General features: G+C 36.4%; 5 protein-coding genes across 8 annotated transcripts; 2 read left to right on the top strand and 3 right to left on the bottom strand.

The window, feature by feature from the left end:
• Window positions 1-263: 263 nt before the first annotated feature.
• On the bottom strand, window positions 264-4328 carry LOC135608310 (probable calcium-binding protein CML7). The gene is made up of 2 exons (XM_065101034.1): window positions 3783-4328; window positions 264-531 (listed from the first exon to the last, which is right to left on the bottom strand). Exon 1 carries the CDS (start codon window positions 4265-4267, stop codon window positions 3821-3823), a length of 447 nt encoding a protein of 148 aa, XP_064957106.1. The 5' UTR covers window positions 4268-4328; the 3' UTR covers window positions 264-531; window positions 3783-3820.
• Window positions 4329-5171: 843 nt separating this feature from the next.
• On the bottom strand, window positions 5172-9525 carry LOC135608306 (kinesin-like protein KIN-1). Of its 2 annotated transcripts, XM_065101031.1 has the most exons (11): window positions 8845-9525; window positions 8728-8753; window positions 8497-8578; window positions 8374-8415; window positions 8268-8301; window positions 8065-8140; window positions 6336-6484; window positions 6171-6232; window positions 5830-6105; window positions 5567-5746; window positions 5172-5494 (listed from the first exon to the last, which is right to left on the bottom strand). In XM_065101031.1, exons 1-9 carry the CDS (start codon window positions 8872-8874, stop codon window positions 5974-5976), a joined length of 633 nt encoding a protein of 210 aa, XP_064957103.1. In that variant the 5' UTR covers window positions 8875-9525; the 3' UTR covers window positions 5172-5494; window positions 5567-5746; window positions 5830-5973. The 2 variants fall into 2 exon arrangements, with proteins under 2 accessions (XP_064957103.1, XP_064957102.1); XM_065101030.1 differs by having other exon boundaries at window positions 5567-6105.
• Window positions 9526-10822: 1297 nt separating this feature from the next.
• LOC135608307 (kinesin-like protein KIN-1) lies at window positions 10823-11875 on the bottom strand. Its single transcript, XM_065101032.1, has 3 exons — window positions 11558-11875; window positions 11377-11479; window positions 10823-11197 (listed from the first exon to the last, which is right to left on the bottom strand). Exons 1-3 carry the CDS (start codon window positions 11669-11671, stop codon window positions 11112-11114), a joined length of 303 nt encoding a protein of 100 aa, XP_064957104.1. The 5' UTR covers window positions 11672-11875; the 3' UTR covers window positions 10823-11111.
• A 3194-nt stretch (window positions 11876-15069) lies between these two features.
• LOC135608305 (pectinesterase inhibitor 7-like) lies at window positions 15070-15811 on the top strand. Its single transcript, XM_065101029.1, has one exon. It carries the CDS (start codon window positions 15139-15141, stop codon window positions 15721-15723), a length of 585 nt encoding a protein of 194 aa, XP_064957101.1. The 5' UTR covers window positions 15070-15138; the 3' UTR covers window positions 15724-15811.
• Window positions 15812-19755: 3944 nt separating this feature from the next.
• LOC135580953 (uncharacterized) lies at window positions 19756-26940 on the top strand. Of its 3 annotated transcripts, none has more exons than XM_065101026.1 (7): window positions 19756-20106; window positions 21664-22043; window positions 24196-24271; window positions 25204-25277; window positions 25371-25540; window positions 26484-26564; window positions 26700-26940. In XM_065101026.1, the coding sequence occupies exons 1-7, from the start codon at window positions 19941-19943 to the stop codon at window positions 26746-26748; spliced, it is 996 nt and encodes a 331-aa protein (XP_064957098.1). In that variant the 5' UTR covers window positions 19756-19940; the 3' UTR covers window positions 26749-26940. The 3 variants fall into 3 exon arrangements, with proteins under 3 accessions (XP_064957098.1, XP_064957096.1, XP_064957099.1); XM_065101024.1 differs by having other exon boundaries at window positions 25204-25295; XM_065101027.1 differs by lacking the exons at window positions 25204-25277; window positions 25371-25540; window positions 26484-26564; window positions 26700-26940 and adding an exon at window positions 24888-25178.
• The last annotated feature ends 843 nt before the right edge of the window (window positions 26941-27783 follow it).

The following is a 27783-nucleotide window of genomic DNA, read 5'->3' as shown; positions in this document are numbered from 1 at the left end:
CCAGCGGGAAAATATCATTGACTTGGTATTGCTAGGATGAAGACTGCATAAATAAGCACAACTTTTCAACACATGCTTAAGAGCTTAGAAAAAATGAAATAAGCTTTGGAGAAAATTCGTTGATTAATGTTCATATGGTGTGAATCTTACCTTATCTTACCTTTTAATCTAGCATATCAAAAAATTATTGACATATTGTTCTGGGTGTATAAACATGATAAAACTGCTCAAATGCACACGATTACAGAGTGATCATGCAAATGTAAGGTTCCCAACTCTGATGCATAACTATTTAGTTGTCACCACATGCAAAAAGCTACAGATACATTAGAAACAACACGAGTCAGTAAAACACAATCGGCTTCAAGACATTCACTTGAAGAGTCAACCACCTAAGAAACTAAAATGTTAATTAAAGTATTGCTAGAACAACCATGTTTGACATAATGCTGGAGAAAAGCCACAACTAACAACCAACTCATTCATTCATGCGCAGCTCTTCAGCCAATTCTTTTGGTTGGAAAAGAAACTCTGCAGTAGTAATCGAAGTGATGAGAAGTAGGTATGTTAGTAATCTTGAGAGATTAGCAACTACAGGACGGATAAAAAATTCAATACAGAACGTCATACTTCAGTTCATACATATACTTCAAATTTAATCAGTGTGGATGTGTACTAAATCAGGTATTTCTACATAAACAGGTTAGACAAAAAAGATAGTACCGATGATTAAAATATTGTGGTCTATATGTAGGCCTACGAACTACTTCTATTAAACCCAAGAGATAGTCTCCCAAAAGTAAAAGAAATATTATTCATACATAAGAGGAAATGAAATTTCTTCAGATCTCTGCCTAGCAATGAGGAAGTTGAAGTGGAGAACAAAATATTTGCAAGAATGTTCTGTTAGAGTTATACCGAATGACTAAACAAACGATAGGAACACAATGAATTGATCTATGCATAACCAAACTCACAACATTGCAGGTGCTGTTGAAAGTTGTGTCACGATGTATGAAAATTGTGCCACCATCACAGAACTTCATTTGAAACAAAAGGGTTTCATCCATAACTCCCAATCACGATCATATCAGTAGTATGGACTATACTAGATCAACAAGACCTTAATCGTCCATGAAAATAATTGAAACATATTAAAAAATGAAAAATCATATGTATTAAAACACAAAAAACAGTATAATTTTTAGAAAATAAAGTTATCTTATACTAGACGATTATTTATCTTTTTTACTTTCATAATACATCTTTTCAAAAAACTATGAATTCAATGTGGAATTAATTCTAAGAAGATACATAGTAAATGTCTAATTTGAACCAAAGGAATCTAGTCAGATCATAACTAGATGACATTAAGTTGAAATTTTAAATTTTATTATGATTAATAAAAAAAGGATAAGCACACCACAAGTCCAAGAAAGTCAACATGAAAATATTGAATTTTGTATGTCCATAGGGCAAAAAGGCATGCATGAAGTCAATATAATGGGATTAAACCAGTTCATTCCTGATCTGAAATGGGAAGAAAATAACATGTTCTTCACAAAGTAAAACGGAAGAAAACTAGCTCACATATACCATAAAAATACGAGCATGTTGTATTTGACAGATTTTAATGCATTCAAGTTTTACAAATCAACTGAAATTGGCCAAAACTGGCCAACTCTGTGTATATTTTATTTCGACCATTATTAACCACTTCTAAAGATAAGGCCACAAATCAGCAAAATTGGAGTTGGCATCGGTTAAGTCAAATCTAGATCACGTGATACAAGTCGAGATTGACCAATATGACAATCTATGATATGCTAGAAAACAATCAGAAAATCTATTAGAATATGTTTTGACAAATTGTTTAGCTATCACGAGTCATATTTCGAGTTCTAAGATGAAGGTGACAGGATTTTTAATAAAGGAAAGTTCACTCTCATGACACCTTTTAATAATTTGTGAATATGATTGGCCGCCAACATTAAGGCATGGTAGTAACAGTATTTATATTTATCATATAGTAAAGGATTTGATTTAGTTAAATCTCCTTCCTCTCAGCCACACAAGAGAAGAGAATTCTTCCTTACTTTGATCTCCTTGATTCATAAAACTTTAATTTACCATCTTTCCTCTACTCTCATCAATAAAAAAAATCCCACAATTTTTCAAGAAAACCTTGGTGCATCAGAAATCAAAGATACAAGCATTGGAATAAGTTGAAATTTGCCCATTTAGTTTTCATAGCTAAATCTTGGAGTTGCACATTCATAATGGATATGTTGATTGAAGCAAATTCTGAGGCTTCATAGTTCATATGAGATATGCCAAAATTGCATTTCCAATATTAGTTTAGGTATATCATAATTGAGTGGACTTCCTTGGGCTACTAGGATATGCATCTTACTCTTTAAATGAAGAGGAACATAGTGGCCACTTACATCTGTTTGAGTTTACTTCCTGGAACTTCCACCATCCAATCATTGACCAAATAGTAAGTGAGAATAGAAGACCATGTTCAACTTATTCCATGCTCTTTTTATTCTTGTTTCTGTATCGGAGGACTCGATCTCTTGATTTTTTTTTTCTTCTATCATCAGAAAATTAATCTAAATATTACTCCTAGGTTTTTAGTTTTTCTAATTTTTAGGTACTTTTGTAGAAATATAACTGAATTATATTTTTTAACTGCTAGATGCTTATTATTAATTAAAATGAGTTGAACAGAGAGAGTAGCAGTTTTACATGGTTTAGTATTAGGAGTCCTAGCAGGTTTTAACTCCTAGATAAAACAGTAACAAAGGCTGGCTTTGTGTTTTTTGAGGAGAGTGTCGGTTGGCCATTTACGAGCATTTGTGATCAGCAGGCCCTTTCATTCTCATTTTCTCTTTCATTCTCATTTTCTCCTTCCTACTTGTATCTCCACACTGAACTTGTCATCATACTTCTATTAGATATGATCACCATCCTGGCATATATGAGGGTTAAAATTAGGCTAGATGTTTGTAAGTTTACCATGGAAATTTTGCATCTATTAGTATCTGAAAATTTTTGCATGAGTCTGCATTTGGCCACAATGGAAAATAATATGCAAAAAAAAAAAAATCACAAATGTGAAATAGGAAATGCATTCCATGACAGTATATACAATCATACATCCTCAGTCGAAACTCAAATTACTCACAGATTCTCCATGAGTGTTAGTAGGAACTCTACATGACCAATTATTTGCATTAGATAGTAAAACTCAAGCACCAATTATCTGTACAGTAACATTTCAAACACTTAGAAATTTCTTTTATCACCACTCACATAGAATAAAAGGTTGTTTTCCTGATAGTTCTTATGTTTTGTTACATTAGTCTACTTTGTCATAAGTGCAAAATAACTCAATCATCCATACGTAACATATAACAATTTAGCATAGGTTTAGGAAAATTCAAAATTATATTCAGATGACAGAAATATATTGTCTCAACAAGGTATATTATCAAGCATTATGAAAAATGTAAATCATGGCACGATCTGTAGAAATAAATGTTTATGTTATTCTGTAAAATAGACAGATGCCATCAAAGAAAACTATAAGAATAATTTATCAACCTATGTATTGCATATGCATCTCGCATTTAATAGTCATGATGATAATACGACCAAATCCTAACCATATGTCAGACCAAACATAATCGAAGATTTTGTTAGGACCTCCAAAAAGAACATGCAAACAAGCCAAGATCTCAAAGAAATGGAACACAAGCACAGATCCACGACCATACCTGGGCCAGAAGTCATTGGATGGGATGGGATCGGTGGATCACTTGGCGACCATGCGAAGGATGAAGTCCTCGTAATGGATGGTGCCGTCAGGGGCGACCTCCACCTCGCGGATCCACTCATCGAACTCGTCGGGCTCAAGCTTCTCGCCAATGCTGGTAAGGACGTGGCGGAGATCGGCAACGGCGACGGTGCCGGTGGCGTCCTTGTCGAGGACGCGGAAGGCGTCACGGAGCTGGCGGTCGAAGGGCTCCGGACGGAGGTACTTGCGCATGAGGTCTAGGAAGCGGGGGAAATCGAAGGGGGCGGTGAGGCCCTCCGAGGCGGCGATCTCCTTCAGCTGGGCCTGCGTGGGGTTGCCGCCCAGGGAACGCATCAGGATCCCCAATTCGGACGCAGCGATCCGGCCGTCCCCGTCCGCGTCGAACAGGGTGAATGCCTCTCGCATCGACGCCACCTGCTCCTCTGTAAGCTCCTCCTTCCCCATCGCTCTCTTTTCCTTCCCTCCGTCCCCCTCACCTTCGCTTTTTGGCAAGCACAAAGTGACGTCGGTGGAAAGCCACTTTAATCCTCTCGGCGCCGGGTCGGACCGGTTCGTAAAAATTGTTAACCCCGAGTCCGCCTCAACAATTACAAGATCCGATTCCGTTGCGAGTTGGGGCCCAAGAAAAATGACAAAGAAAAACCATAAATCAGATAAATTTTTTTCTAACGTATAATAAGTGGCGAGGACGAGATGCGATCTCAGAATCTTACGGTGTTGATCAATTGTACCTTCGAAATATACAAACAAAAAATGTCAACCCGCGAAAGATGACAAAAAGGATTTACCGACTAGATTGATTTGAGTTCAATTTGTAACTGACAGAAGAGGATTGAATCGCATGATGGAATATTTAAAGTTGAGTCGGCAAGTACGAGGTTAGTCACTTAAGTGGCAAGGAAAGGGGCGTGATGAATAGTTTAAAGAACACATTATAGAACGAGATAAATGAGTATGAAAGCATTTTAGGATTACAATTACATAGATAAATTTTACATCAAGAACTAAGAAACACATTGCATATAATTAAAACAAAAATGTGCTACTCATGAATATGTTAATAATCATAATCTTATTACATATCATTATATTAATATGTACAATATTGTAATATCTAAATATGATAAATTATTTATATTTATTTTTTACTTTTATTCTTACCTTCTCATAACACATGTTATATAACAAACTTTTCTTTCTAACCATCATTCTTATAGTAAATAAAATAAAATATTTAAAGCTTTAGCTCACCTATCGACATCATGTGGACTTAAATGACATTCCACATTTCAGATCATATATTTGCTATCTAGGGAAGCATTTTCCAAAAAAAAAGAATGCCCAAATATAAGATAGTCAAGGGCATGAATGCCCAAATAAGCAGTTGTTTTCATAGCAAGATTGTCAAGCATTCAACAATATTTGCGAGAGTAAATTCTGTTTTTGCTTCTACAGTAGTCTAGAGTGGTTAATGTAGTAAAATTCCTCATCATATATTGCAGGTTGGAGATGTTTTTACCTTCTCAGAGGGAAGTTAAATGAAGGTAGATATGAGATCAAAAGTTCTCTGGCTTTGCCAAACAAAGATGCATTTGGAACAGTGTTGGCATTGTTTAGAGCTAGCCGAGCAGCTGTGAGGTCAGCTTTCAGAGTATGATTCTCCATCATCAGCTGAAGACAGTAAGAGTACATTAATACGAGAGTTATAGCAACAATTAACCAGAAAATTTTGAACACGATTACCATGTCATTTCTGTCCTTAAGATCTTCAACTGCTTGATGCAATGCTGAAATTGTTCTGATGGTTACATCTTCAATTGCTGATTCAATTTCTTCAGTCGATCGAGGATCAAAGAAGATTCCCTCCAGTGTAAGCAACTCATCCAACATGTCAACATCTTCCTCATTGAGATTCTGCCTTAGCTGTACAAAATTATACATAACATGAACAGAACAGATTCCTGCAGACAGTATGTAAGGCTGATAGTACTTTTCTCACAAAGAACCTTTTCCAATAGTTTTTCACTTTTGTAGTCTAGAGATTCACAATCAATAATCTGTTCCATGTTGTCCTTTGCATCACTCATGTTGGCTCTTGGTGAAGATTTTAGAAGCTTTGCCCTGCAGTAAGAACTGATACTTATAGTGGATTATAGTTGACAAGTGGTTATTAATAATTCCCGAACATGCCTAGCTCCAAACCGAAGTGTGGAGAGGCTTTCTGAAACATTTGATGGGCTAGGCGAGCAGCAGCAAAGCAAAGCAGTTCTGGAGTTTCCACCCTACAACATAAAGAGGTATGATAATAGCACCTGATGTCTTAATTTTAAACCATAGGGCAACTAACTAGTGCATCTTGCAGAATCCGGGTAAGTTTGGAATCCCTGTAAGGAATATGGTTCACTTTTCCTGTGAAAAAAGAAAATAATTATAGCTGATCACCGCAAGAGCATTAGATATGTGGCACATTTTATAATGACGTTGTATGCTTGCTGAAAGAAGTTTTGTTTACCAGCTGTCAGAGCATTAATCACATTCCCTAATGCTGAGAGGGACTTGTTTATGCTCTTGGCCTCTTCAAGGACTATTCCACCAGCACCAGTTCTATCAGCTTTCTCGGAACCGGCTAAGTCCACAAGAACAATTTTTCCAGTTTTCGACCTGCTAGTACAATCGCATATTGTGGTACATCTGGTTATTCTTAATTTATTAATAACCAGAAAAGAAATGCCATCACAGTTAAACTATGTGTTCCAGGATGCAGTGAGATTGGTATTTTTATCCCGGATCAAAATTTTCTTAGCTGTCAGGTTTTCTCTACCCCTTCCTATTCTAACAATAAGAACAACAAAACTTACAATCAAATTCTGTATGAATCACTTTGACCCATTGGGTCCAGATGGTAAACTTGAAACCAATGGCATCCTACGGTTGATTTTTCTGCAGATTGGCTGAGCCAGATCCATGAAAATTTATCCCAGCATGGGTTGTGTCCTATCTCAAAAACCTTTAGATTCAATGAAGTCAATTTATCTGAAGCAGAGTCTTCCTCAAGCTGATCAATCACCAGCCAATAGAATCACTTCCATAGGCATGTTTCAACCTTATTTGATCTTAGACAAGTTATTTTGAGTCATGTTACATGCATCATTTAAATTGCAATTTTAAGGTATCATGCACATGTTAACTGTTGAGCTCATTCAAGGCTTAATACTCAGCTAAGTCAACCATGATGCTTCTAAGCACATTCACGAATGGTAGGCTCTTCAAGGATAATTGATTGTTCCATTTGAAGCTTGTATCCTTAGAGTATATCGTCGCTTGATTTCTATTTAAGTTGTTCATTCTTTCGCAAAACAAGTTTGTCATTTGGTACTGCACTTATCTTGATATAGTCATTAATATCAGTCATCAACAAGGTCAAAAGGTTTGTCATATAGGTTATTGAAACTGATACTGGAACAAATATATAAAACATTATCTGAGAAACTCATTATTTCAAAAATTCTAAGATTAATTAAATCTCTTTCTTTCTTCTCTCTTCTTCAACCTCGGGATCCCTATTCTCCTTGCATTGCAAAATACCCCATTAGGGAAAATTTCCATATGAGGCACATGTAGTTTTAACTTCTAGGGTGTTCACATAGAAACTAAACTGCTTCTATGAGCAAATGCAATTTCCTTGTCTCAATTAACCTCTCGAACCATATGATCCAAATTTTGCTTTGGCACCAAAATTCACTTTCAGAAGAGCATGAAAAAGAAGCTTATAAGTACTCTTAAACTCATTGACTCAGTAGTTTTCGATAAGAAACAAGCCCACTAGATATCCTTAAAGAGACACAGAAATAGGACTCATTTACAATGGTATCCAGATAAAAGAATATCAGATAAGGAATTTGACAAAAGAGTTGCATGGGCAAGTTTTATATTTATATTGTAAAACCATTGAAGAACTATATTACTAAAAGTGCTTGTTTACAATAGTTTTACAACTCAGAACAAGTAACTCGAGAAAACTTGTATTTCCTAGCCAGGCAACATAACTTGTTTCCATGGTCCCAATGGAAAACTAGTTGTTGAACAGACAATCAAATAATTTTTTTGAGTGTAGAGAATCAAAACATTAAACCTTGGTTTTGAAATCTTAAGCATCAACCTATCCTGAAAACCATGTATATAAAAGCTAGTTCTAATAAAGGTGCATCCATGAAAGGTAAAACCAAACAAGCATAAATTACCTTCCATTTGTTCTAGATTCCTGCTGAACTGAAAATATGTAGACACAATGGCTCCTGCTACTGGCCAAATTCATTTCTGTGTATGTTTAAAGATCCAAAAATGACAGCTAAAATTGTCATAGCAGTTCAACATGTATTTACATAAAAGAATCCTGAAGATGCTTCAAAGATTAAAAAGCTAAAGCATGTAACAGAGAGGATACGTGTCTCACCAACAGCTCTATTGGCAATTCCATGCTGCATTTTATTTTCAAATATCAGCTAGTGAAAATTAATATTTTTTTCCGTTATTTCAAAAGGTGGTCTTACACAAAGGCACTGCAAGGCTTCTGTAGAGTTTGTGATTGGGATCTAAAAGCACATACCAGAGAACAAAGGTGACTATAAAAATGTGACTTTCCTATAGAAACATGTTCAACGGGTGTAGCTCACCTCAGTTGCTCCCAAAAGAAATATGCCTTGGCACTTATTCTCCTTAATTTGTATGTTATCCTTTGATAAATCAAAAAGATCCCTAGCAAATAGCAGCATGCCTTCTGATTCAGTCCACACAGACCATGCTAATACTACAGTCTAAAGTTACTTATTCTCTATAAATAGGTTCTAGACATATTAACTGATAAATTAGGAAAGTAATCAATTAATTCATCAGATGCTACCAACCTTATTTTGTCCATATAAATCTCAACCTGAACAAGTAAAGAGAGTATAATGATTAAACAGAATTGATACACAATGCTAGATATAAGATAAAAAAAATTTAACAAATTGTTTTCACACCATTGACAACTTGACTGTCCACTTAGTCATTTCCACCAAAGATTGCAGGAATTCAAAAATCCCATCAACAACGCATGGAAGCAATCCTTTCTTGTTTCGATCTCCATCTAAGACACCAAGGCCCTTTTAAATACAAGTTTATTCAGATTATCAGCAACTAATTGATTGACAATTGCATTACTTCTATTTCATCTCTCTTACAACAAAAGAGCAAAAAGGTTTTTTTTTTTTTACTTAACTTCCATGCTGTATGTTTTCCCAGCTCCAGTCTGCTCAATCACATTCAACAAATTGAATACTTAGTAACATCTTTGTTTATTACAGTTCAATGAATTAGTTTTCAGTACTATTAAAAGAAACAAAACTAAAGATATTCAGTTAGTCAGCTTAAATATGACCTGCAGTTAGTTTTGCAGTCTAACCAAGGTTTATATGCATAATAAAGACTAAGAAGTTGAAAGTTGGATGTTCTATTATGTGACTTTCGAACAGTCTTAGTTTATCTATCATTTGATGCATCAGAGCTGCAAGGTGGTAAATCAATTCAGTCAAACTGAGTGAACTTTAAATGCATGAAATCATAAATGATGATCTATAGAAGGTGTCAGCTAGCCTAGCTAGTAAAGACTTTAACAGTATATCGCAAGGTCCTAGGCTCGAATCCTGCCTTCGCCACTTATCCTTTGTCAAAAAAAAGAAAACGTGATTATCGATAGGTATATAATTGAGTACAATAAATATATGCTCCTTCAAGTGCATTAATCATGTATTTTAAACATAATTGTGGCACAGAATGAGTTGTCAATGCCACAAATTATCCTTGCCTTTTATTTTCCTAACTAACTTATAACTTGTAATAATGTTGTATAAAGCAAGGTTTTAAATACCAAATGCACCGGTCTAATGCATGACTAGTACAGATACACCGATTGCCTAATCAAAATCCACATTGGGCGTATCATCCGGCAAGATTACCAAGTGCACTGCTTGGTTAGATAACTGATTTGGAGTTATACGGGATTGTAAACCTAGCATCCTATTCCAGTAATCGGAGTTCTATCTAAAATTTTAGTTTTTTTGAAAAAAACCTGCTCAAGAAGGGATGTGAATAATATTAATGGCTTTCAACAGTCATCGACCATCCTTAAAAGCTGTAGCTTCTCTTCTCCTATCTCCTCAGCCTCCTTTTTCAATGTCTCAGCAACCTCCTTGCATCACTGCCACCTCCTCCTCACGTTAGCGCTGCTATCTCCTTTGGTATGTTCACTATCTCCTCCTCTCCTCCTCCCTTCCTCTATCATGATGTGATCACTAACCAGTATCAGTATCAAACCGGGTTTCTAAACCTTGGTATATAGACTGTCTATACAACTCATTTCCTAAGGTGATCATCAAGCAAAATTAGGCTTTATTTGAGCACAAATATTTTATGATTAACTGATTACCATCACACTTGGAGATTTGAACTGACGATGTTTTTCTCAACATGTAAAGAATGGTAATGGCATACTATTTATATTTATCTACCTGAATTCCCTGCTCTGATTAAGCTGATCCTGGCCCAAGTTATTCTTTATAAGAAGCATTAGGGACACTGGTAGTTAAGTTATTTTCAACTATAATTTCTCATTGTCCAACCACTCGGGATCCTTTCATATCCTCCTTTACATGATAGAAAACTTTTAGAGCAATTATTTCCTCGTCACTTTTACTAGATTTATTAGGGCTCATGAGATCTAAACTTGGAATCCTTGTGATATCAATTGAACTAAGGATGTTACAACAGAATTAGCATGAGAGAAGACCATATCAAGGATAAAACCTCAAGTCAATATTTTTTTCCTAAAGCAAAACAATGATAAAAAAAATAACTAGGAAAGATTCACCAGAAGCATGGTACTGTAGAATCATCAAGTTAAAAGTGGTAGGAGACACAGTAGCTTTCTACATCTCTTCACTGTCAAGGTTAAATTACGCATCAACCGGATGGTTATGGACTTGTGTTGTCATCATTTTAAGCACCTGTTCCTGTTCTTCAGGAGTTCTATTTCCACAGATGTTTTCTTATCACCACAAGTTCTTGAAGTACATATTGTTACTGCTGAGAGTAGCTCCAAAACAAGTGATTATCCAGAAAGTACCTAGTTAAAGTATACAAACTAATCGTTGCAAAGCTTAAAATGTGACATCAAAATAGAAGCTTCTACTTGCTAATGCAGCATATGCACATCAAAAGCAAAATAGTAAGGAAGGCTAGAGTGGCAATGTCAACATTGTGCACAAGAATGTTTGGCTCTGTTACATCTTACCTGTCCATAAGCGATAATGGTTCCATTTATTGCATTCACAGCCCCTGCTCAAGAAAACATTTGAAATACTTCTCAGATAAGGACAAGACTATGTATATTCCATGCTAGTTCGAAATAATTTGCTTTTCTAATCTAGGGAGATTTTTTTTATTAAAAGAAGACTTGTCTAGAGCTAAACAAAAACCAAGCATACAAAAGTTTGCTCTCATGTAAGAGCAACAACCTTCAATTATCGGCATAGCAAGAAAGTCGTAGACATCTACTTGCTCAGAATCTTGATAGAAGACTCTGTCAAAGCAAAATGTAATATCTTCTTCCTTCTCATCCTGCAGGAAAGTAAGTAGAGAATTACCACAAGCTACATGCAATTAGGCAAAATGAATATTCAGGGAGGGCAATAGAACCTTGAGTGTAAAAGACTGAGTGTTCAAAGCCTGAATGCAGATACTGTCGCCATGAAGTCTTTTCTCACTAAGACTCAAGGGTCTAAACCTCACACAAACTGTTACATTGACCATCCCTCCAGTTTAGTGTATCCAGAGCATTCAAATTTCTCACCAGACTGCAATATATATTTCATACTCGATGAACTTGCAGCACTTAACATGATTTAATTGGCAGAAGCTCATTTGGTAACTTTATTAAGAAAAGGAGGAGGACAGTGATAGCATTAACTTAGTGATGACTAGGAACAAGTTGAAACATCAATACCAACATCTAAGCATGAATATATATTCAGATCTCAATTAGTAATACTTAATCTAGCAATTTTTGGGGACCAAAACTCATTTCCTAACTGCAGGCAAGAAACAAATTAAGAGATAGTGCATTAGAACGGAACAACAAGCAGCCAGAAGCTAAAAATGGTTGGCGGGAAAATATCACCTCCGGACCACTACAATCTGATATGTGTTTCCAAGATCCTGCTACAAGATACAAAATCTAGGTCATGGCGTATGACAAAGTTACAAAAGCATCGGGTGAGAAATCATCGAGTTTCTGCAACTCCCCAACTAATAAATCCTAGCAAACAGAAAGCATCACCGATCCATGAAAAAGAATAGAAATCAAAGCATCTCATCTGAGCACAACAAATACCACTGCTACTTTCGCTTCTTCCGGCACATTGGAAGATGATGGATTCGAGAAAAGAGGGGGAAAAGAAACGAAAGATCGATGATGAGAGGATTGAGGAAGGAGGAGAAATTAGGTTAGGGCTTCGAGTCGAGATCATACCTCAGAGTCGAGATCATACTCTCTCTCGATGAGTTCGAATGGGGAGTGCTTATAAGGAGGGAAAACGGGCTCCTTTCAATCGGTTCGACTCCAACCGAGTACCAGAATCGGGTTGAAGCAGGGTAGAAAGACCGAGTCGGCCCTGAAATTTATCACCGGCTTGGCTGGGGTCCATTTATCGGGCCTATGAGATGCGAGGGTTATCCTTCAATTCTTTTGATGGGTCATCGACTCTTCAGCATCAAAGAAATAGATGGTGATGATGTGGTTCTCATGGTTTCTTAAAGTGTTAGACGGTGTCGATCTTAAATCCTATGTATTGTGATATGATAACTATATCTATATGGGTATATGCCTTCAACGATATACCCATAAATATGGCCAAGGATCCAAATGCCACTCTTAGAACTTTGTTCCGGCGAGAGAGTATAGAGTTGAGCCTATGATTTAGTTTGATAGAACACGATAAACTTATTAAGTCTAAACAAAGTATATAGAGTATAAAGGGCGAATTTTAAAAAAAAAATATTTTTGAGAAATTCTTGTAGAATGTTTTAATTTTTAAAAATTTTCGTAGAGCATCCCCTCTCGTTACATGAAAAGATCAATTTACATCTATCATCATCGGATCCGCTATCGCCTCTACCATAAGCTCCCCTCCCTTTTGCCCCATTGAACCTGTTGTTACCTCTACGACCCTCACCAGACCCACCTGAGCCTCGCATGAGGAAGGAGGGGGCATAGCAGTGGTAACCCTCGGTATTCTCATGCAAGGAAAGATGGGGTGTAGCAACGATGTCCCTTGTGCATAGGGGGGGTTTGGTAGAGTCATTATCGTCTCTCATTACACAAGGGTGAAGGTGAGGGGGGCCAAGGGGTGGAGATGGTAGTAGATACAATGGGGCAGAGGGGAGGGGAGGCAATATAGTGTCACAAATGGTCATGGTGCACCCGCAACACCTTTGTCAACGGATCGTTTATCACTTTTGTTTACTTGTACATATGTTTAGCAGTATGTTTTACCTTATTTTTATGTATTTTTACTTAAAAATTATAAGAAAAAATAGTTTGCAAAGTTGCAAAACATTTGCTCACCATAATGGATAAAAGTACCCTTAAAATAACTTAGTTTTCGTATGTCATGACTTATTTTATGTAGGCTGCGATACAAAGTCTTAGTTATCTCAGCACTCTAAAATTATTCAAATAGCATGGGGTTGAATGGTGGTTTGGAATAGTATTGGGCATTGATTAGATTTACAAGTCCCCACGTAAAGTCTATGGCAACTTGCCAACATGTTAAATATTCGATGAGTAATCGCTTGTATACTCATGATTATTCGTTTACCTTTGGAAGCCTTAGTTTTCTCCTTTTTTTTCTCTCTCTTATATACTAAGTATTTATTGAATTGCTTATAAAGTTATTTTATTTGTAAAACATTAAGAGTTGTTCGTCACTAACTTTCAAAACTAATCGATTTGCTATTTTATAGGTTCTTGGGGACTTGAGCGAGATTGTAACTATGTAGACCTTTTATAGACAAATAATATAAGGGTATCTCATGACTTAAGCAAATCTAGCTAATCTATCACAATGTAGTATCAGAGCAAATAAGCAATTCAAGCAAATAACGAAAGTTCATAATCTCACAATGGCAAATCATTATGATAAATTGAACAAGATGAGGTAAACTAAACCATTGTCCCAAGTAAATGCAAATATACTATAAGTGCAAAATTGCTCTTAAGTTATTGGAGTTGCTCAAGAGAAGTGCGATAGTAAAAATGGCGAGCGAGAAATTGGTTATTTTTCACAAGCAAAGGAAGCAAAATATGAAGTGCCAATTGAAAAGAGAAGCCAGAAGAGGCTTACAACTATGAAAACCCACCATGTCGTTCTCGAAATAAGTCTAGATGAATTCTACTAAGGCAAACAAAGACTTCTTGGGACAGAGAACTCACAAGATGAAGTGAAATCTCGGATTGACATGATCGAATTCTGAGTAAATCGAACAATGGAAGACACTAAAGACTCTGTTGCACCTACACGAAGCCATGACAAAACTCACGTCCAAGATTACATTGCTCATTAGGGTTCAATCTAATAATATAATGTCCAAGATTAACTAGGTTGACTCTTTACGGATGAATAATACAATGATATCTTATGACTTAACTAATTTGAGCTTCGTCCATAATGGAATGCAAAAATTTTCAAAGATAGATGTTATTTTTGAGAATTCGTCCTTAGTATATATCTAACGCGAGAATTACTTATTTATTAGTGTTTATGCCTATCTAACATAGTAAATAAGATAGATACTGCTACTTCGAATGTTGGATTAGATCTCGCGTTTTCCTTGCAATGCGGTAGACGTGAAAACAGTGTGCTCATGACGTATCGAAGGACATGTCCGTGGAAAAGGAACTTAATGACATCTTATCATCTTCAATCTCCAACCATTTCGCTTTTATATTACTTTCCACGTTGTTTCTGTCAAAACTTCTGACAAGATTCCCACCGATGTTGCAAGTACTGAGAACTCTGAAGCAATATAGTCTGTTTCCAGCTGTGAGGAACAACAAAGCAGTAAATGAGTTACTTCCTTCTAACATAAGAGATTCCACTAACTCTTACATATTGCAGTGCCATCCTGCCATCTTTCCCTCAATATAAAGCACCCAACACACAGCTTGTAAATTATCAGAGAGAGAGAGAGAGAGAGAGAGAGAGAGAGAGAGAGAGGAAATGGCAAGAGCAATGCCCTTCTCACTCGCCTTCCTCCTAGCTGTAATCTGCTACTCAACCTGTGCAGTGACCTCCGCTGGCTCTCCTACCGACTTCGTCCGCTCATCTTGCAGCGCCACGCGATATCCCGATCTCTGCTTCCGGTGCCTCGCCTCGTACGCCCCGGCGGTACGCCACAGCCCGCGGCAGCTGGCGCGGGCGGCCATGGCCGTGAGCGCCGACCGGGCTCGCTCCGCCTCGACCTACGTCTCCCGCATCATCGCCGGGGCCAAGTCGGTGAGGCCCAGGGACGCGGGCGCCGTCCGGGACTGCCTCGAGAACATGGCCGACAGCGTGGACAGGCTACGGAGGTCGGCGGAGGAGCTGGACCTGCTGGGCGGGGCGGGGTCGCCGGAGTTCGCCTGGCACATGAGCAACGTCCGCACGTGGTGCAGCGCCGCCCTCACGGACGAGAACACGTGCTTGGATAGCCTGGAGGAGCACTGCTCCGGCCGCATCAGGTCGGCGATCCGGCCGAAGGTGGTCGAGGTGGCTCAGATGACCAGCAATGCGCTGGCCCTCGTGAACCGGATTTGGTCCAAATAAAACACGAATTGAGCCGGTTCAGGTGCGGAATGCAGGCGACTCTGTGTATTAATATGTGATGATGATATAAACGAGCTTAATTTCGATATCCTGTGTTCGAAACTTATCTTCCTTAATTGGGATTAAGGCGAGGAGTCAACGTTTGTGTCGAAGGGCCATTACCACGGCCTAATTGAGTTTATGGTGGAAAGGTTACATTGTTCCCATCAACCGCCATCTATTGGCTGTACAGTCAACTTTGTTTCTCTCAGTTCACGTGACTGCCGTTCACTGACACGACAGCCACTGCTGTTTTCATGCGTTCATGCAAGCCCAATAATAACGGGCAAATAGTGATGTCACCATCTCCGGTTTGTCTCCATACTGCAAATTGCCATACACCGTACGCCACTTTGTCTCCTCCATACCAATGAAATGCTCCTTTTTTGTTTTTTACAATTTACCAAGAAAAATTTGCGCTGATTATATTTAAAGTTTACCATTTAGAGTCTTTTTTTTTTCATAATTATTTTACTATTTATATATTTTTAAAATAAAATAAAAATAAATATTTTATTATTTATAATCACTCTAATTATGATTATATATATATATATGTGATAGTTTTTACCTATGTATCTTATCATCGTCTTATCGTATTTTATCGTCAATAAAGAGGAGAAAACTATCAAGGGAGAATTTGATGATGAAAATGATACGATTATGATCCATTGTTTATCATCAGAAGGGGGAAAGATAAGAGGAGGATGAAAAAATATATATTTTTTTTATCAATTTGTAAAAGAGAAGTTTTAAAAATATTAAAAAACATATAATATGAGGTCGTAAATAGAAAAGAGAGATTGTAAACAGTAATATTTTTATTTTTTTTAATCAAATGATGAATGTATCGATGAGTGCTTTTTTTTAAAAAAATTAATTTTACCCTTTACTTCTAATTATTTTTTTTAAAAAAAAATTACTGAATAATTACCCTTCTCTGACTTTTATATTTCCTCAATTATTCCTCTCAATCATCTCTTCTCTCATTTCTTTTCTATTTTTTCCTTGTCTATCTCCTCAGATTCTTCCTCATCTCTTCCCCGGAAATAAGAGAGGATGTAGGAAAGCAGTGGGCCAATGGAGAGAACACCAAATCGGACACTTTGATTCGTTTTAGGTTCACATTCAATCCCACAAAAGTCACTTAATAAAACTAAAAGGACAACATAATTATCCATTCATGAAAAAACCTTTAGTATGAGTTTTTCTTAAATAATTTATTATTTTAAAGATAAAGGAGAAACTATAAAATCTAACTTTTCTAATAAGTAAAAGTGATAAAGGTAATATATATTCCATAGGTACCATCCAATCTCAAAACTATCAGTTCTTTTCTTTTCTGATGATATTTTGAATCTTTAATGTTTTGTAAGTGAGTCTAATATAAATATTCAACTTTAGGATAAATAAGAAATTTATTGAATGAAATTTAAATCTTTAATTTTTAATAAATTAACCTTATTCAATAATTTTTTGAATGATATATTAAGCTCTCAATCTTTTACAAGTAAAGGATACCATAAGTTGAACGTTTTCTTTACTTAGTTTCTCATTTTCAAATGCAAAGTGCTTTGACTTAATTAAATATTTCTTTTACTTCCGTATATGATAGATTGTTTTTTTCTTCTTTTCCGATCAATCCCAAACTAGTTTGTCTGCATTTAAGTTTGTTTCTATGTTTTGAACTGCACAACATTTATTTCTAACATTTTTTAAAATATGGTATGTAATTTTAAATGGTATCGTCCGGTATGATGGTATGTACCGAACTGACGACATACCGGTACGTGAACCGCTCGTTACCGGATGGACCGTACTACAGTAAGAGAAAATTACTCGATAAACTCTGGTATACCATTCGGTACGTTTCGATGTACCGCTCGGTATGCCGGTACCGTATCGTACCGAGCCAATCTCGGAACATCGATATGGTACAGTATTAAAATCTAAAGCGACTACCGATTATGTACTATCGTATATAAAATTTATATTAATTTTTTTTAATAGGATTTGAGTTGTGTTACCAAAAAAAAAAAAATATTGATCATTCCTAATCAATCTTTCTCATGAGTTATTCAATACATATACGATAATATTTTAGAGACTCATGAGCTTGTGCATTTCGTGAGTGTATCATTCTAAAGGTTGTCATCATTTTATTCTTCTAAAGATCAATCTCTTTAAACCCTTCAATTCCGTATCGTCATTGTCACTATTACATCTCCTAGAGTGATCATTTACCCCTTTTAATATTAAAGGTATCAAACTAACTCATCTAATGTTTATGGATAATACCATATTAGCATTTAAAGCCAATGATAAGTCTTGCTTAAATCTTATCAAAACACTAACCATGTAAACCAAAATAATTGATCTATACATAAACAAGCAGAAATCATATATCTATTTTCTTAAAATTTATAGAATCAATATCATATTAATAACTTACTAAACATAAGAGAGGACAACTAACCTCTTAGCTATCTAGACATGTTCATCATCCTAAATATAAGAGAGGACAATTGACCTATTAACTATCTAGACATCTTCATTAGTCACACTAGAAAAATATCACAATAAAATATCACTCTTATTAATTCTACCATTATTGCTATCCCACTTCAAGCACTTGGGTTTTTAAGAAAATTATTAAAAGAAAAATATTTTTTTTCAAGAAATTCTTTTGAAATAACTCTCCTAACAATAATAAAATATGTTTTAATTTTTCTTAAAAAAATATTTTTGAAACAACTCTCCCAACCATAAGTATGCGTCGTATAAGGTGAGACAAATCATTAATCACCGGACGATTAATTATTTATAACAATTCTAACATTCATATTTGGAATGATCTTGGATCTCCATAATTAGGTCGGACTTTGATCAAATAGATTGACAATTCTTCATGACTATTTATGATTCAATCAAATATATCTTATATTTATAAATGATCTAAGAATCTTAACTAAAAGAAAGGAGAAGATTTGGACTCTCTTCAACTACTTTTTGTAGATTACTAATAGCTAATTGTCTTTGGCTCTTATAAAAACATCACAACCAACACCTCCAACCATCTACATCATGGGTTAGAGCAATTGCTTTAACCAATTGTAATTGTCTTTAGCTCTTATAGAAACACTACAATGATTGCAAACATCGCAACCAACACCTCCAACCATCTACATTATGGGATAGAGCAATTACTTCCTACTATACATACCTATGAAGCCAATCCCACAACACTCGTACACTCTCTATTGTGATGGATCTCACTCACCTCTTTCACCTTTTTGTAGGAGTAGCATATGTCATCCTTGATCAGGAAAACAACATCTTACTTGCTGCATGCTATACTCTTAACTATTTCTTCATTTAAGATCTACTAAGGGCTTAGAGATCTATGAAGGACTCGAATTAACCTTCTGAGACGATTTCTCTTCCATTTCATTTCATTCAAGAAAAATAATAATATATCAAAAACAATACAATGTGTATTTTATCTAATTATGTCAAATTTATTTCTCTCTCCTCACATTCGAAACACTATAAAGATTTAATTTTAGACTCCATATTAATTTAGATATTAGAGGAATCGAATCAGAATACCTAATATAAAATCAGATATTTTTAAGTTAAAGATTTTATATAGGCTGAACCAAAAAATTATCACTATAAAGCTTTTGGCAGATCTATTAATCAATAAAAAAAATTTACTAGAGTTATTATTCATGAAACCAAAATGAAATGGTCAAAAAGTAAGGATAAGCACTCGAAAGAGTTTTATCTGATGATCATCATCATCATATATTACACTCCTCAAAGATAGGATATATCACGTTTTAGCCCTTATCTTGATGACGGAGTCGCGTCTGTCTCCGATCAATCTATCTCAATAATAATAATAATTAATTCTCCAAATCATCCGCCGCTCAACAATTCTCTCGTACTATATATATATATATATATATATATATATATATAACCCTCGCCTTCTGTTTACATAAGTCGGTGGGAAATCGGAGAATATCCCCTCTCGCCTACCGGAATTATTCCGCTTCTCCCGAGCGCGGTCGGGGCCATTAGCTACAAGGCTTTCTGAGACCTAACCAGCCACATCTCTTCCTCCGCCTGCTTGCCCTCGCCCGAAGCTGGCGTCGGCGGAGAAGCGGCCCGCGATGGGGGAGGGGAAGGAAGGCGACTGGGAGTGCAGCGGCTGCCGCAACCGCAACTACGCCTTCCGTTCCTTCTGCAACCGCTGCAAGCAGCCGCGCCTCCTCGTCGACACCAAGACCCCCGCCGACTCCAAGTGGCTCCCCCGCGTCGGCGACTGGATCTGCGCTGGTGATTCCCTCCTCGTTTCTCTCTCTGATCTTTGCTTGTTGGCAAAATTCTTGTCGTAGTTTTGGATAAGAGTGTCTGCTTGGGCGTTCGAGAAGGGGTTTCTTGTGGGCTTGGATGGTGGTGGTGTAATTATGCTTATAGTTTTGGCTATTAGGTTTTGCTTTAGAAAACTGGATTGGGTGTTGGAGGTTCTTTTCGATCGGCAACAATTGATCTTGAGTTGTAGTGGTGGATTATTTGGGAGTTGAGTTCTTCGTTCTTATATTCATGTATTACGACCTAGCACTCGATCCCCGCCTCCCCATCATTTTGGGAAGTTTCTTGCCGGAAAAAAAAAAAATCCACCAAGAGTGGGGAAAATGAAAGATCATGTAGATATTTAGGTTCAATTCTGGGAAATGCTGACCTGAGAAGCTCAGGGCAATAAATTTCAGGTCGTAGTCCATTTGCACTAAAAGCTTCACGTGGATGATCCGATACCATTAACCAAAAATAGACTAGATTCCACTTGCTGCCAAAACCAATTGATGCACCATGTTCCCACCCAAAAGAAACACTCTTCCTGGCAACGTTAAATATTGACTCTATAAATATTAACAGGCCTACACGATATAACGCCTCCAAGTTGACTAATCTAATTTGACTTTATTCGTGATTGCTTGATCTTGGTATGAGCAGCTTAATGTCCTAGAAGTTCACTTTATGTTTCCCTTCTGTATGAGCAGCTTAATCATACAGGATGTGCGTTTGAAGTCATTTCTGCCGTCTATGTCTTAAACTTTGATTGTTGAATCTAAGATATGTTTCTGCTATGATATGTTATTTTTTCCTTCTAATTATAGATTTAATATGTTATTTTGGAAAATATGTATTTCTTCTTTCTCTCAATAAAATCATATTGCTTAGAACTGATTATCTTTTGATAAGAAAAATGCCCAAGTATGCCATTGATACTCCAGAATTTTCTTTTGCAAAATTAATGTTGCTCTCATATCATCTTGTTTATTGCTTTTACTGATTGTCCTTAATTAACTATAACTTGGACTGAACTAGGTGATTCTCATTTCGTCTAGCCACATTAACAAAATTGAATTTTGTCTTGCTCTTTTAGTAATAAAACAATAGTTTCTATTGACATACATGTTTATTTTGGAATCATCATTGGTAACAGAGTTCCCTTTTAAGGAACTTATCAATCATCTTGTAATTATAGCCTCCCAAATTGGTGTCAGAAATTCATGTGATATGTTGGTGTAAGAAATCAGAGTGTGACTATTACATTTGTGAATTATGTATTTAGTTACATCACCAGATAGCTGTCAATTCTGTAGATGTTTATTTTAACTTCAGATGCATTTTCCTTTCATGATTGGTGTATTGAGATCATCAGTCAGATTCAACCTGAGTTTTTTTTCCATCTAAAGATGACATAAAAAATCTCCAATTACATTAAGTTTCCTTGCATTCTTGATCTGGTGTGACTGATGGGTATGATTCTGCTGGCTATGCTGTCTTTGCTGGACCTATTTTTGAATCATGTGCCAAATGGATCGATAGGTTGCAGTAACAACAATTACGCATCCAGAGAACAGTGCAAAAAGTGTGGCCAATCGAAGGATGAAGCAGCAATGCCAGCTATTTCAATGCCTGCTGCGTCACTTCTGACTTATGCACATTATTTTGCAACACTACAAGGACTCTATGGGTCACAGATGAATTCTGCATTAAGTGGCAGTCCTCCTATTCAGTCCCTTCTACCCAATTTAAGTTGGCCACTTGGGGAGAATAGTAAATACGGGTTGCAGTCTGCTCTCAGTTGCCCCTTAACTCAATATAGTAGAAGCAACACAAGTCAGCTTCTTCCAGCCCCAAGAGGCTGGCGTAATGGTGATTGGATGTGTGATTGTGGCTTTCATAATTATTCGTCACGTTCCGAGGTAAGTCCATACGCTTGTTATGGAGGAAAGAAATGTTGCTTTTTATTTTAGAGTTATTGTGAGCAGGAACGGCAATATTTTGGTCTTCTGTGGCTGTTATAACATATTGTCTTACCAACTTTATTTTGTCCCTGCTTTTGTGATTTAGGTAGTATTTTGTTGTTGGACAAGATTGGTAAACATTCATCTTTTGGTAAAAAAAGAAACAATATAATTCTTATTCTTAGGAGAACCATTAGAAATTTTCTCTTAAGTTATATGCTCATCAAGTCGTCCTCAAACATATGTTGTCCAACTTTTGTGCAATTTCTCTTCAGATATTTGTTCTCCAAAATCTATGTGCATGTTACTTAAGATTTTGTTACATGTCTGGTTCATAGTGCCTTTTTATCTAGGCATGTATAATTGAGCTTGTTGTCCATTACATATTTTGGTGGTTCTGTCAACTCTATTCAATTTGGTTGTGCTTAATACTGAAACGGTTTATTTCTCAGCATCCTTCTTGGAATTTTCAATAGAGTTAGTCAAGAGTTGACAGTTGATCTTGATCAGAATCAACTGAGGGCTAATTATAGATTATCCCATGTAGTTATATCTCTTTGGCATTTTAGTCCTTAAGCTTAAAAAAATTATATTGGAATCCTTATAGTTATGAAAGAAAAACATCTAGCTCCATTTAACCTAACGTCGTTGGTTTTATCGACGGAAGTACGAAAACGATAGGCAAAAATTTAATTTTAACATCCCAATTACGTTTTCGATGGTGGTGAACGGTGACACCGCTGGGGGTCGCGGGTGGTTGCTGTGGATAATGAGAGCGAGCGACGGCAAGAGGGGAGGTGATGACGTAGATGCAAGCTTTGCATCTGCGTCAACGCCGACGCAAATGTAGAGCGTCAGCATCTGCATCGTTGCCTCATCTCTCGTTGTCGCTCTCCCTCCTCATCCACAACAGTCACTCGCGACCCCCAGCAGTGTTGTCGTTCGCTATCATCAAAAATATAATTGGGATGTTAAAATTATCTTTTTGCTCATCGTTTTCGTATTTTCGATGATAAAACCGACGGTGTTAGAGAAAATGGAGTTAGATGTTTCACTTTCATAACTATAAGAATTTCAATGTAAATTTTTTAAGTCTAAGGACCGGGATGTTAAAGAGGTCTAACTACATATGGTAATCTGTAATTAGCCCATCAACTAATGTATGAGATCAAGCCTATTCCTGTCCTTTGAGAAGGAAAAGCGGATCAAAAGAGAGAAGCTGAGGAAGTAAAAAAGTATTTGTTAATCCTAGCTCATTACTGGTGCAGTTTGTCCCCAGGAGGAAGTGAGAGGAGAGGGTCATAGGGTGTAAAATACAGACTTTGAATCGCTTCTCATATCAGTGTCAATATTTCGGGTGTGGTACAAGTAGGATGTTTCTTGGGTAGATGTGATGCTTCTGATTCCAATTGCTGAGATTGTATATTTTTTACCACTTGCAAAATATTTTGTGAAGACTTCTTGGAAGATAGGTTAGGCCTAACCTATGTTGTCCTGCATTTTGTGGATATAAGCTTACCTATCTTGGTCATTTGAAACAGAGACAAAAAGCCTGGATTCACATCTAAGCTTACCTTTCTTGGTCATTTTTTATCACTATGGCTAGGTCTTGAGAAACTGTAATCGTCTAAACCTTTCCTTCTGGCTGAGTGAAGTGCATATCTATATTGATTAGTGTCCTACTTAAAGGCTCGCCGGGCAATACTTAATTTATTTTTCGTGGTATGTATACAAAAGAGGCTAAAGTTGACTGTGACTATGCTTAGCAAATACTCGTACCTTATATTTCAACTGGGTATCATTTTTCTGCAGGTGGCTTCTTGAACAAAATTTTGTTTGTTTAACTAGTTAGAGTTTCAAATGTAGCTCTGCTTAAATTTTTGACATAAACATTCTTTTTCAGTATCATTCTGATTCATTGACTCAGTTTGCACTAAACTTCTTTACTAATGCAACTCGAATGCTTTTTCCGACTTTCCCAAATACATACCGAACAACTTTATCTTGAAACAATTACAATATTTTGCGTTGGTTCATGAAGCTGCATTTGCTTTTGACATTGTGCCTCACTTGAAAACCAAGAAACTCATTAATTTTCTTTTCTGTGCAGTGTAAAAAGTGCAATGCACCTTTAGTATCTGGTGCTCCTTCTGTAGCTACATCAACTGTTTCAGATATGTTTTCGAGTATGCTCATTGCTCCTTTTCATTCTTGTGATCAATTGGCATGCAGAATCGTATTAAAATCTGAAAGTGATCAACTCTCTATGCTGCTTCCATGTTGTTTGAGAAGCATCACCTTTACATTAGACTAAGAAACTAAAGGAGAGCCGAATGACAAGCAAGCAGAATCTTCACATTGCATGTGCAACTTAAGCATATAGTTATGATTTGCTGCAAACTTCCAGATAGTTATGATATTACTGAAATTCTGTGCTAAGTCTACAGAAATGGTTTCCTCTTAAAGATAGTCTATTTCTTTTATCATCAAATTTAAGTTATTTTTTGGGCATCAATTGTTCAACAAATTCTGTGCTAGGTCTATAGTTTATTTGCATAGTCTAGTAATAGTCGGCATTAGATGCATAAGGATACATGAATTTCATTATATTATTTAGCAGAAAATGGTAATGAACCAAAGTGAAAATTTTATGACTAATTCCCCTGTGTACAAGGATGTTCTGAGAATATGGCATGGTTTGTGGTTATTTTAAGCTTATGGAGAGCATCAACCATCTCAGTTTGATGTGCTGTTAATTTTTTTATGGACTCCACTTTTTTGATGCATTATACTTTTTAGTAGTGTCTGCCACACCGAATCATACCGCCCGGTACAGGCGGTACGTACCGGTCCCGATAAGCCAGCGATACGCGGACCGCCCGGTACCGGTACGCACTGTAGCAGTGCTACAGTGCTCGGTACACCTGGGTGTACCACTCGGTATACCGTACCATACCAGTACCGAGCCCAGGTCGAAATACCGGTACGGTACGATATTGCGAACCTTGCTTTTTAGAGCACATATACATGCTGGTCCAGTAATATGGTTTTACTTGTGAAGATTTAATGGCGTTGAATTACTGTTGTTGATCTGAATGAACTCTACACTTGTATCCAGCTTTGGGCACAAAATATCCGGCATCAGAAGAGTCTGTTATCAGCTGGGATAACAAAAGGCTTAATCCAGGCGATGTAAATAACAATAATTTGGTAATTATACAAGCAAGGTTCTGATGCTTTTGTATCTTGAATATAATAAAGCAATGTTTTTTTATAATATGCAAGATAAATGGACGGAGGAACTCATACAAAGGTTTTGAGCAACAAGCAGGTTACAATTACGATCAAGCAGCTGGAGAGTATTCCAAATATGCCGATGCAGATTTCATGATTGGATCCATGCAAGGGAATATCCATTCTTCACATCAAAGAATGCCCGCTTCCCATGGAAAAGGGTGATACTGATTTCTTATCATATGATATGCATTTCTTCACTTCGGGCTATCCTGATGATCTCTTTAATCATAACATTTAATGAATGCACTTAAATGACATGACACATCAAATTCAACCAAGTTTATATTATGTTCCTCTTTTCTTTTTACTACCATTTTGATTGACATAGTCAGAAGTATTGTTCCCTTATCATCAAATTTTCATGGCTTCATTGAGCAAAACAGCAAAATCTTAAAGAGGATGGCTGAATGCATTTTGCACTTGTTTAAGAAAAAAATTGTGAGCTACTCAAAATTCTGGCACATAGATGGAGTTTTTAAACAAATGGTTAATATTTTTCTAACAATTTTTTTAGCATTGGATGGTCAACTTCTGTAAAATCATGCCACATTATTCATCTTTTTAAGATTTTCATAAGAATTGCTTATATATTGCTGCACCAAATGACCCTTTTGTCATAAAATTCTAAATCAGGTCTTGTTAAAAAATATGCTAGGTATTTTCAAGTCACTTTATGGGATCCAAATTCATCACTTCACGTGGCTTTGACAAGATTGAATTGTTTTTAGATTGTAATGTTTTGCATACATCAGTTAGTGACCAACCTAATCTCGATGTTTATTCTGTTGTAACTCTTTTCTTTGTATAAATTAGGCATCATGCATCTTTTATAAGAATATGAGATGAGAAAAACACTATACTTAGATAAAACACAAAGCCAACTGTCTTTATCACGATTGACTATTTTATTTTAATCAGCCGACACTATCTTGATGTTTAATGTAACCAACATGGACATATCAACCAGCCTTTCTGCATAAGTGATCATTGCCAAATTCTACATTGGTAGAAGTCTCATGCATTGGGCCACACGTTTAACATGAACATAGTTAATAAAACCTGCTTAATGAACTACTACTATTTTTTTTCCCTTCTTGTTAGGGTAAAACATTGGCGTGATGGGGATTGGATGTGTGGTAACTGCAACAATCATAATTTTGCATCTCGTTCTATTTGTAACCGGTAAGTCATCTTTTAAGAATGCTTAGTTGAGTTTCAATGCTTGTCACATCTAAGATTCTTTCAGTTTTACACCTAACGTTGACTGGAAGAGGACTGCTATGACTGTCCGATGTTTAAGCGGTTGCTGTTTTGCAGGTGTAAAACTCAGAAAGAAGCTGCTGTCCTTCCAGTAAACGTTGCATAGCTTCTAGTTGTGTTGTGGAGCTGGATATTGTTCGGAATGCTTAAGCTTTCAGTGTTTCCGAGCAAAGAATGCTCTTTTTTGCAGTTTGATAATAGGAGGATGAGCTTGTGCTAGGGAACAGTTTGCTCAATTGCAAGATGGATCCTTGAAGTGGATTTTGGTTGCTGATCAATAAATGTGCCATTAGTGTGTTGTGTGTTGTTTTAGTTCATCCACACTTGACGGAACACCCATATTTGGATAGATACCAAGCAGCTTGTTGCCAAAATAATTCTAATAATAGCTTCCTGATAGAAGACGGTGGCATCCGAAACAGGCAATTTTTGTGGCAGATTTGTATGATTTATATATCATGGTACTCGCACTGGCGGATTTCTGTGACATCAAAAGGCTCGTCTTCCCTCCTGCGATCCAAAAGGTACGACTTCGGTCACTGTTTTCTTCTCTTAGATCCTCGATGGATGGACCCGAGACTTGCATCGGGCGATAGGGACAATGTTAGAAATCAAATATTTGAGTTTTGAGTCAAATTGGTAAAGACTAGCATGCATGAGGTTTAACAGTACATGTAATTCGATTTTTTTTTAATCATTAGCGATGTTTGATTATGTTCCTAGTCTCTTTTCATTGCACATACATCAATATTATTAACAGATAATAAAAAAAAGAAAAAAAAAAAGAGAAGCGACTATCATTACCAAATGCGTTGTAGAGCCTCGGAAGTTAAATTGCGCACAGACAACGAGCATGGATCCTTGGAAAAAGGGCACGATGAACCGAACGCCACGGTATGGCGGCTACCACTTCATGTCATGGTTTGACGTAGAATACTTGTCCTTACTTGATTTATTGAAATTTTAAAGATTAAATTATTAAAAAAAATAATCTAACAATATAAATTATGTTTTTGTAGATGATTTAATATCAATGAAAGGATGATTCGAAACATATCACAAAGTTATTTTTTAAAGTCATATTGTATATGGTACAAAATGTATTTTTTAAAGTCACAAAGTTATTTAATATGAATGGTAT

The sequence above is a fragment of the Musa acuminata genome, chromosome BXJ2-3, assembly GCF_036884655.1.
Source record: "Musa acuminata AAA Group cultivar baxijiao chromosome BXJ2-3, Cavendish_Baxijiao_AAA, whole genome shotgun sequence".
Classification (NCBI taxonomy): domain Eukaryota; kingdom Viridiplantae; phylum Streptophyta; class Magnoliopsida; order Zingiberales; family Musaceae; genus Musa; species Musa acuminata.
This window is presented reverse-complemented; position numbering and strand designations above follow the sequence as displayed.